Here is a 15,522-nt window from a genome sequence, read left to right on the forward strand (position 1 = left end):
ACTACTTGTAATAAAACTTGAGTAAGAAGTTCTACTTTCACTTGAATTTCAGAACACTGTAAATGGCATTTTAAATGGCCAAGAAGTAAAAACTAACTCCTCTCAAATCAGTTAGTTACTAGTTTTGAATGTAATTAACAGTGCAACAGTTATGTGTTTTATGGGAAGGGGGTGGTTGTTTTGGTTTGTTTTTTTTAGAAAGCACTCTGGTCTTTCTTCCCTCATGCAGTATAACTCTATACATATACTTTGTAACCTGCCTTAAAAATCAAAATAAAAAGTACAGTATTTTCTAAGAAAAATGCATATAATTTCCTGTTCATTTACCATAAGCTTTAGACTACAAAAAGGATTACTTCATGTCTGGCAAACTTGTTATATTTTTATAACATTTTTCTAATAAGGCCTTTTAGTATGGTACCTATGGTGTTCTCTACCATAAAGCAGGCTGACAAAACAAAGCAGGAGCAGCTTTCACATTGAAGCTACTTGTACTTTTTCTAGAGGAAATGTGGGAAAATGCACTATGAGTGAATCTGGAAGCATTTTTCATCTTGTGAAGTGACAAGCGTCAGGGAGTATGATTTGTACATAATAAGGTTCAAGACAGGGAATGCTGCAAGGACGTTAAGCCTCAATCCTTGCACAGGCTCCAATTCAATTCAGTGCTGGTTTTGCTCGCTATGGGTGATTGTTTAAGTTGCACCCCATACCTTTAGCATCCGGCATCTGTCTCATAATTTCCTCTCTCTCTGCTTGTTCAGTAGCTGTAGTGACCCTGAATGACCCCTCTCTAGTGAATGTGGTTCTGCTGGCATCAAAGGTGGCAGTCACTCCACACTCCTTCTCTCGCTTCTGCTTTCGCTCCAGGCATGCTGCAAATGCACAGCCCACGGCATGACTCAACCTTTCCCCCTGTACAAGACAACATTGCATCATACAGTAACTGGAACAGAAACATACATCAAGCATTGCAAAGTGATAACCTGCCTTTACAAGAGGAATCTAATTAAGGCATTAAAAAGAACTACTGTAATTGGCCACCTTTTGTATGGCTCTAAAATTAAACCTGGTATATAAAGACTCCCAACTATTAATGCACAAGCAGTGTTCAAGAAGGCCACCCAGAAATGAAAGAGATTGACAGATAATCTGTTTAGTTCAACTGCTACTAAGATGCTAGGGTGATAACCTGCCTGCACTGATCCCTTGCCTCTGGATACATTTGTGCACAAAGAACTCTTGTGAAGCTGTCTTAAGCAGGTGTAAGTCCTGAAGGACAGATAAGTGCTATTTCTCAGATGGAGAAAGTTTACAGAGGGCTCAGGGAGACACTACCATTGTGTGCAAGCGTGAAAATTAAAAGTACAATGGTGACTACTTACACCTCTTAATGGCCCTGACCAAATGCACAAGTTAGTATTAAAAGTGCCTTCTGAAAAGCACTTCCATTATTAACTAGTCAGGTCAAAAGGATCCATTATCCAATAACTGCAATAAGGAAAGGAAATTCAAGTCAGAGGAAGTCCAGCAATCTAGCTGATACAGCAGCTACAGTTGAGTCAGAGGTGCTATTGCTACCAGTAGCTCAACTCATCTATTATAATCAGTAAGTGAAATGACATGTTATTCACAGAGGAAAATAGAAATGCTCCAGCTCTAATGTAAGCTTAACTGGGAATTTCTAACTTCATTGTTTCTCTTTAAAGAAAAATGAGAAATTGTCAAGTACAATTGCTCTGAACATGCAGCTATGTGGAGTTCACACAACGAATCTGCATGAGGTTTCAAGCGCTTTGTATAATATAGGCAGGATTCAACAAAAAGCAGAAAGAGGAAAAGGACAGATCAGGGAGTTAAATAAGTCTACACAGCAAGAGACTGATAGAGGTAACTTACTTTCAAACCTTCTACTGGAAAAATCTCTATCCCTTAGAAGCAAACAGGATGCTAATTTAATTCAGTTTAGCTCCATCCCTTAACATTCAGATGACTTCCCATTCAAGATAACATTCGCAAACAAGAGGCTGCATTCATAACCAGTCTGTATTTACTCACTATGATTTTATCCTGGAAAAACTGTCATTGCTGTTTCAGTTTTTGGCTGTATACATTTTCAGATGAGAATATCTTCTGTCTATTTTTAGAAGAGTAGTTCCCTTCTGCTAGATATATCTGAGGCTGACTGCATTCCTTTTATACACATGCTGGGCACCATTTTTCTCTCCACAAGATGACACCACAGAGGGATGGCAAATAATTCAGATAGAAAGAATTAGAACTAAAACAATTTTCAAGAACTAAGTAATATTTTAGCTGAAGTCAAAACATACTGCAGTATTCTAGGCAGTTAATTTTTCTGAGCATAACTTCCAGCTAGAAGCTGGAAGAGTTGGACACACACCATATTAAACTTACCGTGTCCTTTACAGCCATAAAGCAGTGGCATATCCAGCGTCTTGTTGTGCCATCTCGACAGATGTATGAGAATGCCCGGTCAAAGTTCCTGTCTGGTGCGCAGAAAGAAACCTTCTCTATTGTCTGATCAACTATAAGATCCTAGAGGGAAAAAATTCCCCCCCAATAAAAGAAATGTGAGGAAATATAGAGAAACACTTGAACAAGTAATTTTCGGTGTTAACTGCAAGAAGATGAGTTATACTAACAAGAGGATAACCTGATGTGGCTATAGTTATCTGTTAATGAATTCAGCATTCAGAATCTATTCCCAGTATGAAACAAAAAGGACAGAAGAGATTTTCCACCAGCCACCTTTGGTAGAAGTGTGCCAAGGCACCACTTAAGAATTTAGGGACCCAAACAATTCCTAAGATCTCTCCTCTAGACTATGGAGCTCACATTTTTGTTTTATTTTTACAGCAGCTCTGGTAGTCTTGCAATCAAAAAATCTTTACTGTGGATAAAACATGATGCTAAAACTTATGGGAGAGATCTGCATGTGTGAAAAGGTCTAGCAGCTGCTACACAAAAAGCAAAAGCTGATCTGCCAATTAGCTAAGCAGGGATGCAATGGAGAAGCACCAGCAGCACTGGTAGTATCAAACACCCCTGATTTGTTCCCATAGACTGATGGGAGAAGTGTTTCCAAAAAGGAGATAGTATAGTTTAAGAACTATGCCATCTTCATTAAAAATTATTTTTTCAACATTTTTTTCCAAAATTGTTTCTTTTGGTTGGTGGTTGGTACTTGGCACCTGTGCTAATGTATTCAACCACCAGGAGGCAATAGTATATTCTCTTTTTAAGTCCTATACTTTTAATTACCTCCAGGGTCTGCACAACTTATTAAAATTCAATTTTAAAAGATTAGATATATGCAGTAATACTTCTAAAAATAATACATGTATTATTATTTTTAAATGAGGCAATCAGTAGAATGAATTCACCTACATCAGTATGTTGGTATTAGAAACTGAATTCTTAAGAGACAGTAATTTTAGTGCTGATGAACCATACCATAACAGCAGCCCTGCAGAAGTCTAGCCACAGAGCAGGTACTTGACAGGCAGCCGTACTGCAGAGGGATATGAACTATCTCTACCTGCTTCTCAGTGTCGGCTTGCAGAAATCATCTTTTAGGTTGACAAAGTAAGGGTTAAATGACATGAATATAAAATGAATTAATTTCAGACTAATGAGAGTAAAAATTGTTCCAATAGCCATGCCATCTTTTAAAATACTAGTTCACTTACAGAGGCAAGCCTAAAGCTTTTATTTCTAATTGCCTACATCTACATAAAACCAAGAATCGTTTCCTATTACTTGCACACAGGCACCTAGGTGGTACATACTGCTATTTCACAATCAAAAAAATTGTAAAACAATCTAGAAGGATGCCACAAACACATTAGTCTTCTACTTCAGACCAACAGCTTAGATATTAGAATTAGAAATTATTGAATTTGATACTCAGTTACTATTTAGCTTGAGTCTGAAGGCACAACCCCCCTATCTCATTTAGTCTCTTCATTGCATTTTTGGAAGCTCTCTCTTGTTCATTCAGACCCATTCTAGCATTTGGATGCACTGAAAATTACATTGATTAACATGAGTTTGCTCATGTATTACTACTGCAGCCTTCTGCAGTGGTGCAGAACAAAGTCAAAGGACTCTCCCAAGTTCAATGTCAACAGAACTTACAGGGAAAAAATGGTTCTTCCAGTAAATGCAATAAAAAAATATTGTAAGCTTGTGCTACCTGCCACGTTTTATGAAATGTGTCTTGAAAGTAGTGTGAAATTAACTGGAGGAAAAAAATTAGCAGGCATACATATGTTTACAAAGCAAGAAATAATTAAACTAATTATACACTTCAGTCTTCCTTTCAAATGCCAACATTTGCATTAACATAAAGATTGGTGTCCATTTAAAGTTATAGCACATATGTTATTATAGAGAGATTTAAAACTTTTGTCCAGGGAAATCTAACCTTTGTTTTCTCATCTACAACTCTGAGTCCATCCGCCGAAACCCACAGGACTGCTTTAACGGCTTTCTTCCCAGACTTTCAAAAAAATTTAAAAAAAGGAAAGAAAAAAAAACAGTTTTATGCCAAAAGCATCAGACTGCCACCCGCTTCCCCTTTCCAAGAACCGTAACATTAAGTGTAGATGAAGTCCACGGTCAGTAGGGTGCCCAAAGCCAGATACTCAATCCAAGTTGCAAAACATTCAGAGAACCAAGCCAAAGAGAGTATTTCAGAAACAGCACATCATAGGGATAGGGATAGGGCATAGAACAGGTGGAGGCAAAAATAAGGTGTACATCCACTAACAGTAAAGAATTCAAGACTGACCAAGTGGGTGAAGAATTTCACTAAAAAGTCAGAAGACATTAATTCATAAGGAGTTACACCACAGGTAGCTTCTTTAGCACAAGTTTAAACATAGGAAAATTCTTACCTGATATTTCCACCAGCCCTACCCTCTACCCCAATAGTCACATGGCAAAATCATGGCATCACCTTAAACCAGTGTTAAAAGCACCCAAAAATCATCAGTTACTGTGTTATGAGCTTAATACTAAGATCAATCATCCATACATGTTTCATTAATTTATTAAGAGTTAAATGTCACATCTTGGAAGAGAGGTAGAAAAATACAATTTCTTGATCATTTGGTGTGTATCCTAAAAAAAAAGCAATGGTGTGTGGCAGGCTGACGCAGCGGAGGAGTGGTCTGGCTTTTATCCAAGATCTGACTGTGGGAACTTTCAGCTGCCACAAGCTGAGGGTAAGTAAAAGTGGGAAGCACAGGAAGGCTTTAGGAGCCATTTAAGCTACAGATTCTTTCTAGGCTGTTTACTTTTTAAGGGAAGGTTACAGAAAACAGTATAAACACTTGACACCATATTCTTCTGAAACTAATTCACTGAACAGAAAATAGGTACAAGATGTCAACATAATTTTACTGGTTGTTACACAGAACTACTACTAGAAAAATAATCTTTTCTTTTTTTTAAACACGTTACTTTAATTCACAAGCCCCATACTTAAAGCCAGCTAATAAAACATTCTCCCCGTAATGTTTTTTGAAGCACTGGGTTTACACAGTTTGTGGCTGCTAAGGGCACCCACCACAGACCACTGCAGGGATTGAAGAGAGCAACAATAACAAAAAAAGATGAGGGGATATCAGCTAGTGGCTTCATGCACAAATTGCAATTAATTTTTTTTAATAGTTCATTGCAGATGTATATAATTTATATTCATATGGCAAGTAATGGAGCAAGTACACATTCTGGCATAAGCCACCACATGTTCCAAGTCTGCAACACCAATTTTAACACTATAAGGATGAAATATCTTCGACTGAAAAGTCTCCTGCTATATCACATTGGTTTCATTCTCAGAAAAAGCAGCAAGTGTGAAGAAAATGGGCCTGGCAGAACTTCTGTTTGTTTTGAGGGAGGAACTATCCATCCCAATTTCAGAAGCAGCAATGACACCCCGAGCATTTTCAGAAAGCTTGGTGAGAACAGAGAATGGCACTGAGTTGTATGGAAGAGTGATTAAAAGAAAAGAAAGAAAATAAGCACAGCATGAAAGCAAGCTACAGAGAAGTGCCTGCAGAAGCAAGTTTCTAACTGTCCATCCAGCCTGCTGGATACCCCAGAGAAGGTTTAAAGTAAAACTGTCAGATTCTAGAATGCTTAAGGGAAAGAGTATAATGCACAAAGGAAGATGTACTTAAATTTACCATCATATCTGTTAAAAACTATTGCAGCATTTAAAAGTCACTTTTAATTTTTGGTCTTAAAAGGCTGTAAATATCAATACCCACAAAATATAGACTATATTTTCAATGCTCAGCTAGCTTCCATAGCCTGAAAGTTGCTATTAATCCCAAAACCAAGTGGTTTGTAGAGGTCTGTCTCCTTGAACTCTTTTAAAAAGGAGTACCAGTTTCTTATAAGCCATTAACAGTCTTAAATCTTTATTTCAAGCAAATACAAAGAATCAAGAGAAGACAATGCCTGCAGGTAACTGTTTGGTTTAGATTACCATCATTAGAAACAGATACATGTCCTTCCCCAGCAAACAATAAAAACCTTGTTTCTGCAGAAATAGTGAACAGTTCCTGAAGCCTGTATTAAAGTCAAGTTTAACTGAGCTGGGTACTTCATAAAGCAGTACTGACCTTCAGCAGAGCTACTCCTCACCTGCTATTTTACCAAATGAGGATTTAGAAATAGCTAAGACATGAACTTCATGTTTCTCGGAATAAAATGAAAAGGCTAAAGGGCTAAGTCCTCCTCTCCCACTGGAAACATAAGGTTCCTCATACAAGATAACCAAACACGGGTTTGCTACACTAAGAGAAAAACAAAACACACTTTTATCTCCCAATTCCTTCTTCTAGATTTATGGTAGATGCAGAACATAGAAGGAGTAAGGCCTTACCATCTGTATACCAAACACACAGCTACTACTGTTGGGCAACATATGATGTGCGCATCTACTGAATCCTCAGCTTATCTGTGCCTACAAGTAATGCATAAAGGAACATACTTCTCCAAATCAGTTTATACTGGATATACAAATCAAAGTACTACTCCCTTATGGGTGGGATAGTGCCAAGTATATCGTGATTACAAATTAAGTATAAGCATTTGCACTCCTGGCACACACCAGCCAAAATCAGACCAGATGCGAGATACTGCATGGGAAGTGAACTCCAATGCAGGATTGCAGCTTGTGTAATAAACACTGAAAGGTATAGGTGACTCCAAACAAAAGTATTTAAAGCAAATGGCCAATATCTACTGGAACACTGTGGTCTTAAATGTTGCTACCAAGGGACTCATCTAGACATCCATATCAGTAGCTTCTCATCATATTCAAGAGCTTTTGGATGACAGCACTGCTGGAGGAGAGCCACGTGTAACAGCGACTCCTGGGAGCCTGATTTATCAGTGCTGAGTCAGCCCCGATAGAAACCTCGCTGCTCAGCACTTCTTAGGAGGTCAGTAATCTGCTCCAATACATTATCTGGACTAATTTCAGAGTCCTCGGAGGTCTCCAGGGGGCGGGTGAGGCACCTGTCCTAACAGACAACGAGGCCTGAAGACAAAGCAGGACCACTGCAGGTTAAGCACGAGGAAACCTCTCCAACAAGCTGGCAGTGCCTGAGAGGCAGGCATCCACAAAAAAAAACCCACAAAAAAACCACCAAACCCAAAACCACAACCCCACCCCACCCCCCAAAACCAACAAACCCCCAAAAAACCCAAAACCACGAAGCAGACTAGATGCAAAATGCACATCTCCTAATCAACAGCGCAGGTCATGACAATTTAACTGTTAGAAGTCATAGGAACATGGAGGTAAGTAGCAACTATATTGTAAGGTAGAAAATAAAGTTTTAAGGATGCCAGAGCACAATTAAAGTTGCCCAATAATGCATTCTTTAAATACTTCTATATTGTTTCTAATAATTCTGCCTATTTTATTCTGTCCTGGGACTTACAAACAGCTATAAGATGTATCTGGAGTCTTAAGTACATATAAAGAAATTTTTTCATTTCAGACTCTGTATAAAACATTGCGTGATGAGAAATACATGCACTCAGTGGAAGCAAAACAGGAGAAAGATCACTGAATCTGTACTACTATTCACAACAGAAAAGCTTCAGTTTTAAAATATGAAGAGCTGCCTAAAAAGGCAGTTAATTTGGTTACGTTGCATACACTACACAAAACTGCAGAAGCCTAACCTGGAGCTATCAACAGACATCTCATTTCTATTTAAAATTGAAAAGAAAGTATTCTCAATACCAAACACTTGAATATTTCCGGACACAAATCAGTCAGATTTACCTTTTAGGGGGAGAAAAATATGGACAGGGAAAGCAGTAAACCTGTCTAGACTGACTTTTTGAAAGCTACTAACATGTTTTAAGCAGCTCGGAATATTATATTAATCCCAATGCAAGGCATCTGTGGAGAAATTATAGATGAGAGTCAAAATATGTAAGAGTTATTAATATTTCTCAATTATTAATAAGAGAACAGCTGTCCCTTTTTTTGCAGTTTTTCCCTAGATTTGGGCTACCATTGTAGGCCAAAGCTGTAATAAAGGCACTGTCATACTGATGCTGTGGGGATATCTAAACACTATGGATTTTAAGTGGTTTCAGTGCTAATTAATGGAACTTTACAGGCTGAAGTAGAAGTAGGTCCCTCTTTGGCAAAATATTATAATAAAAGACAAAGCAAATCTACAAGGCTGTGGTAAAGTACCGGACTTCATAAAAAAAGCAAATAAGATGTAATGGGGAAGCTAGCATATTTAATAGATAAAAATCTGTCTTTGCCTTTTTTAATTAAGTGCTATGCAAATATCTGTGCTTTTACATCTTCGCTTTCTTATGTACTCTAACAGAAGTTAATACCAACAAGCAGAAAGAAAACTAACATATCTGATCAGGTTGAGGTGGGTTTTTTTCTGTTTGTTCGTTTTAAACAAATTGTAAGTAGTATTTAGCATTTTCAATTATAAAGCAAATGGCATGTTTTGACTCCAGTCTTCGTAGATTTCAGCTCTTAAATTTCATTTGCACATAGGAATGATCTGATTAATCTGACAGATCTCCCACCTACAGTATTTTGGCCATTAAAAAAAAGAAAGAAAAAAGAAAAGAAAGAGCCTCTTACTTCACCATCACTACACTTTAGATGTATGCTTTCCCTGATCATAGGAAGAAACCTGAATTGGGAAAACAGCTGTCCCTGTGTGACATGTATCACTGAGTGAAAGGTGAAAAAGGAGCAGCTGAAAAAACCTTATTTACTCCCCAAGCAAAGCCAAAACAAATTTGTGACCAGAGAATAATCTGCTCCACAAGACTTTTGTATGTTACAAACCTGTTAGTTTCTATTTGAGCCAAGATTTATTTTATAACAAGATACTTCAGAAACCGTATCTTACGTTAACTCCATAGGAAAACTAAATTAAAATGTTTTACAGGAATTTTAAACACTGAGTTAGGGAACAGATGAGAGGTAAAAGAGAGAGAGCTCTTTCCGAGGTCTACATGCACTGCCTTGTGGAGATGTAGACAGCAGGAATAAAATCACCCAGCTCTCAGCACAGCACTTTCTTAATAAGGACAAAGAGTTGTTTCCCTTTGCGTCTAAGACACTGTCCTCATGAAAACAAGAGCAACGACAGAAACAGTAAATTTTTCAGTTATACAGTTGAGTTGCAGTTAGAAAAACATAGTAGGTAAATGCCTGGTCTTATCTGTGCTCCAAAAAGAAAGGTTTAAGAGATGGTTTGTGAAAGCAGCGCACTGCTTTCTCCCAGTGCTAACATCTGGGGGTCAACTCATGGTGCCACGCAGCCCATCATGAAGCACTTACAAGGCACAGACCCCAGCTGCTCTGTAGATATCTACCCAGGTGATGTAGGCTGGCACAAGTTTAAGGGTTTAAAAGGAAAATTCACATTTTTTTTCAGGAAGACCAAATCAGTTCAGAACACTGAATTTCCGATACAGTCCATATGGATTTAAGTTTCTGTTTCAGGTTGCTTTTTAAACCATAGTCTTTGTTTGATAAACATTTTTCCACGTCTGTTTTAGAAGCAAATATTCTGAAATGGATTAGGGGACTCTCAACACCCTGATTTTATGGCAGTGCTATACCAGGGATGTAACTCCTTATAGTGCAAGCACAAATGAGGCATTAAACTTACTTTTCCAAAGAAGCCTTTGAAGAACTTCCTTTCCTGGAGGAACAGGGGGGACAAGTCGAGCGCTATTACTGTAGGTAGCTAAAATGTCCCAGGGTTTCAAACCAACAAGCACACACAAGAATAGGGTTTGGAGGGAAAGGAAGGGGTTTTTAGAGTTATCCATGAGAAGGTGCGACAGGCAAATGTGAAAATAATCCCATGAAAATGCAGATCAAAGGGCACGCACACAATTCTAATAAGCTACTGCCCTGAAATTGGTGGAAAGAAGAAAACCTCAGCCCCAATTTCATGCAAAGTGGTTACTTTATTTTCACTCTCCCTTGTTTAGTCCCTTTTAGTTAGATTATAAACCAAACTTGGCAGCAGACATGGTGGTTAAACAATTAAAATACTGTACAGGCTCTTGTGAAATGCAAAGTTCTAACTCTGGAATTACAGTCAAGTTTGCTCTGTATTGATCACTCTTTCCCAAAGCAAATGCTTTGTAAGCAGAAGCAGCATGTATGGCTGGTATAAAGCAGGGTTAAACACTACTTTATTTTATTCCATTTATTTGTTGCTTTTGTTTACATGCTACTCTTACACTTCACATCTTATGCAGTCTTCTCTGAACAGTAAGGAATGTCATCTTACCTTGTGGTACAACTTAAACACAAATGCGATCCCTTCCCCTTTCACTCTTTCTAAAGCCTTCCAAGGCTTTATACAGTATTTATACAAATACTAAATATTCATTCTACAACTCTGAACTGATAGGCTGAACAAGACCCTTTAAAGTCAGGTCAGACAGGGACAGACAGTTAAGCAAGTGCAAAGATACCAAGAGCTGAACTACAACTTCCTAAATTTCTTCAGCCTGGAAGCAATTATACTGATTGCCCAATTCACATTAAGAAAAAGGCAGCACACAATTTTAAGCATATTTGCATGCAGTTTAGTTTACTGGCTTTATTTTGTTACCAGACTGTGAAAATAAAACCGCAAGATCTGAACCCATCTCCTGAAAGAACACTTCACCACGCCTGGCACTCTGCGAGCACAGCCACATGCTGCTCTGTGTTTGAGGGAAGCTGGCACAAAGCATTATCACTGTTCCTGCTATCTTTCCAAATTGTTTCACTTGTAAGAAAGCTATGGTATAGTAGTAACAGGGAGGACGTGGAGAGCTGCAGATGAGACAGTGTCTTTGTAACAGCCCCTGACCCCAGATTAACACTGTGTAATTCCAACCTGTTGATCGCTGATAACAACACCATATTAAAAATATTATTACAAATATCCTGAGGCAGTGTCTCAAGAATTGATTGGTAAACAAAGTTATATTTAAAACAAAGCTATGGTTCTGACGCAAGCCAACAAAGGCCAGGAAACACAAAGTTAAGGAGGGAGTGTCAATCTTGACTTTTCATTTCCTCACTTCTGCTGCTGTGTGCCTCTCTGCCCAATGTACTTACACAGAGCTTTTTACCAAGTATCTGTAACATATTTATGTCAACACAGACACTGTATAAAGAACATCTCTAAGTTCAGTCAGCTGAAAAGCTTAACAATTTTTAGAGGCAGGAACAGTTATGTATTTGGACAGGATATGCTAAACACTAGGAGGGGAACTAATGGATTAATCACAGCGTTGTGTACATAAGGAGAAGGGGTTGGATGCTGCTGCCAAGTTGAGCAATGACTATTGCATTACACTAAATAACAGCTTTTTAAAGATAGCAGAAGCTAAAGAGATCCACCAGAAGCTACCTCATTTTTAGGTGATGGTTAATTTTGCTCTCAGCAAAACGTTTGTTAAACAAGATTACTGTTTTTAATAAACTGGACAAGGTTAATGGAAAAGACATCATGCAAAATAGGTTTTAAACAACACTAAGTTAATGTAGTTTAGAGATAACTAATGCATGTTTTAAAATATTAAATTATGTCTCTTTACCTGCTAAAACAAGAACATATATTAAAACAAATGCATCATTTAAAACAAAAAGTGGCAAGTTAGAAACCAATACTACAGGCTAAAGCTCATTTAATATCAAAAAATGACACGAGAGAGTATACTTTTGTCTTTATATGCTGTTCCCATACCTGAGTCAAATACACTTACAGGGCCCTTACAAAGTTATTTTCCAGTTTGCGCTAAATATTTTAAATCCAGTGAGATGGTTCTGAACTAACCACTTAGAGCTTAGTGTCCAAACACAAGGATCCTACCAGATATGAAGTGTATACACAATTAGCAATATATCCTACTAAGGGAAAAATGTAAGCTCCATTGGTAATATAAACCCATGTTCATAATAGACTGATAGCTGAATACATGGGTTTCTTATCTATTAATGAGGCTGCGGTGCATTTCATCAGACAGAAAATAGGGACATAACTCAAGTTTGTCTTCATTCATTCTGAACTATATAACAACTGCACATTATAGTATTGTTGGTGTGTGATTTCAGAGCTATAAAACTGTAACAGAATACAGTATGGATGAGGGATTCTCTAGCTAAAAGTGGCTTCTTTTACTCAGTTGTCAATTAAACAATGCCTGAATAAAATGCTCACCATCATCTGGTTTCAAGTTCTGCAAGATGTAATGCTCAAAAATAATCACGCCACATTAATCAAGCAGGTAATAAAAAAAAAAAACCTGAAAGGTTAGGTTATTTCCCACAATAAAGAGACAGAAAGATTTGTTTGCATCTTTTCTTTCAAAAAGCAAAGTAGAAATTAAGCTATTCCTAAAACCAAGATTAACACTGTTCTATGTTCTTCTTGACAAATCCCATAAAATGTTTTAAAATCCATTAGTCAGCCTTAAAAAAGAACAGGCTTCAGTTCTGCAAATGAATTGCCAACTGTTGGAGAACAAGAATTAAGAGGAAAAAAGTTTATCTATCAAAATAAGTAAAGATAGACAGAACTTAATTTTAGAAGCTACAAGATACAGGTATTTCAACAATTCTGTGTAATTTTTATTGACTGGATTTATAAAACCTCCATGTTACCTGCAGAGAAAACAATAAAGATTAAAAGAGGTCACATACATTTCAATGCAGTTTAGCCCTATGAAAGGTGAAGTCCAATTTCCCTTAAGTTAGTCTTTCAGTTGGAGCACTGCAGTTCAAACTTGTAATTCTTTCAAGACCAAGAGAAAGCCCATCAAAATAATCAAGTACTGTGAAAGCAAGAGACTACCAAAAGAACAAACTGTTTTCTTATCATATTCCTTGCATGCTAAAACATCATCCAGTGGTTTGGCTTTTGCTAATTAAGAGAGCAAATTGTACAGAGAAGAGCTTTCAGTAATATTAGAGTCCTAAAGAAATGCCCCCGGTTTAAAACCTACACGCTGGGGGTCGGGGGCAGGGGTTGAATTGCAGTGAGCAGCTCCAAATGAACCTTGGATCTGATGGAGTCTAGCAACTAAAGCACACAAAGTAGTTTCAGTAATCTGAATCTTCCTCTTGGGGCCCAATGAGAATTTCACCTCTGCTTCTCAACTTCCAACACTGACAAAAGAGACAATGCAGATAACAATCGTTAAGAGACATGCGCTGGTGTCCAGTTTATATATAGACACCAAAAACTTCAAACAGCAGAAGAAATAAAAATTATCTGAAGAAAAACACTGAATTTATGAGAATGGGTAAATTGATGCCATCCACAATTTGGAATAAAGACATAGCACAGAAGAGGGAAGAGAGATTATTTACTTCCAGAGAATGCACTGTAGAAGTCAGATATCCAAGTCTGACATTTGAATCAGCAATTCGGGTGATCAAGAATCATAAACCTGGAATTATCCAGATTCCAGAAGAAACTGGGCACTATGCCTTTACTGTGTCTCATTATTTATAAGCTTAGGTACACTTAACTGGCTTGTGGGCTTAAAGTTTATAAAAAACTAGAGAATAACTACTTCACAACATAGCTCCCTAGGGAACAAAATGAGAGAAGTAGCATGAAGTAGATACTGCAGTGTTATTTGGTGTGCTGATAGAAAGTATTCTGATAGAACAAAAACCAGAATGGGACAAAACCAGATGCAATTCATTATGTGGTCATTACTTGCACTTTTAGTTACATAAACTAAACCCACAGAATAAAGAAACTAATTTATATTTTGTATGGCCCTTTTTAATAAAAATCAATCACCAATCACTGTTGGACTGAATGGGAACAGATGGGATGCAGCTTTAACAGGTTGCTATACATTAGCTGAAAGAGAAAAGAATGAAAAGACTTGATTTTAATCAGAGCACTAAACCAGTTCAGAAACTTTACAGGAGAACAGAAGGAAGAAAAGATAACCTATAATCCTCTGTCATGTGCTATGAAGAAGGGAAGAACAAGTCTAGTTGGAAGTTGAGCTCCCACATTTGGTAAGGAAAAAAAGTGATGTCCAGTAGCAGATATTTTAAATTAGGAAAGGTACAGTAGAAGTGTTTGATGTACTTTCAGTAATTTTGTTGAGCTGCAAGGATACAAGAGTTTCTTCCACTAAGGCATCACTGAGGGATGTATATAGCTAGGACATATAAAGGAAGTGATGAAAAGGATTGCAGTTCTCTATCTCCATTCAAACTTCAAATGTTAATGTCCTTTCTCCCTCTGTTCTCTTCAATGCTGTTTCAACCTCAGTTCCTTGATAGACTGATCACTGCCTTTGCGGAGTTTGCTATTTCCACAAGATTTTGTGATATTACTACTGCAGGAAAGAGATGACAAGACCTCTTCAAATGAGCCACAGAAATACAAAAGAGCTTTGAACGAGTGCCATTTACAGGAGCAAACGTTCACAGAAGCCAAACTAAGAGCAGGCCACTTCATGACATATCAGAATTAGGCAGCCTTCAGGCCACTTTGAGCAGATGCAAGCCAGATTATTTCATGCATGACTACAATGTTGCAGTGCATTAGAAAAAAGCAGCCTAAATCAAGTAATATTTTGTATAATAACAGTGAATTAAGTCACTATTAAAGTGGCAGGCAACAGAGGGAGAGAGAGCGGGAGAGGAAGAGAGAGAGAGAGGGAGAAAGAACTGTTAAAAAACAATGACTAAGTCCCATGTGGGTACCAACTTAGTCTGAAAGGTCACAGAGGATTTTTACACATTTGTTTTGCAAATGGTTTCTGCAAGTAGGAAGAACAGTTGTAACTCTCTCCCTCTCATCATCAGATTAGCATGTCCCCCTAACCACAGCAGTGCTCTCAAACCAGCCAACTGTTCTCCTAACATGGGTCAAAAGTTCAGTCCTTAGCTGGGGCACTGCTGCCGAACGGACCTTTTCCAGTAATGCTCACAGC

At 37.8% G+C, this 15,522-nt stretch overlaps 1 protein-coding gene across 13 annotated transcripts in view; it reads right to left on the minus strand.

The window, feature by feature from the left end:
- Positions 1-15,522, minus strand: part of NUMB (NUMB endocytic adaptor protein) — a 96,231-nt gene that overhangs the window by 8,403 nt on the left and 72,306 nt on the right. For 5 of the 13 annotated variants that reach the window (XM_069784316.1, XM_069784310.1, XM_069784314.1 and 2 more), the window contains exons 4-7: positions 10,218-10,295; positions 4,451-4,525; positions 2,419-2,559; positions 714-915 (exon numbers count right to left, since the gene is read on the minus strand). In XM_069784316.1, the coding sequence (XP_069640417.1) occupies positions 714-915; positions 2,419-2,559; positions 4,451-4,525; positions 10,218-10,295 (496 nt within the window). Of the gene's footprint in view, positions 1-713; positions 916-2,418; positions 2,560-4,450; positions 4,526-10,217; positions 10,296-12,776; positions 15,189-15,522 lie in introns of all 13 variants that reach the window. The other 8 variants (XM_069784319.1, XM_069784313.1, XM_069784318.1 and 5 more) reach the window with 3 other exon arrangements.

Source organism: Haliaeetus albicilla, chromosome 5 (genome assembly GCF_947461875.1).
Source record: "Haliaeetus albicilla chromosome 5, bHalAlb1.1, whole genome shotgun sequence".
NCBI classification, from domain to species: domain Eukaryota; kingdom Metazoa; phylum Chordata; class Aves; order Accipitriformes; family Accipitridae; genus Haliaeetus; species Haliaeetus albicilla.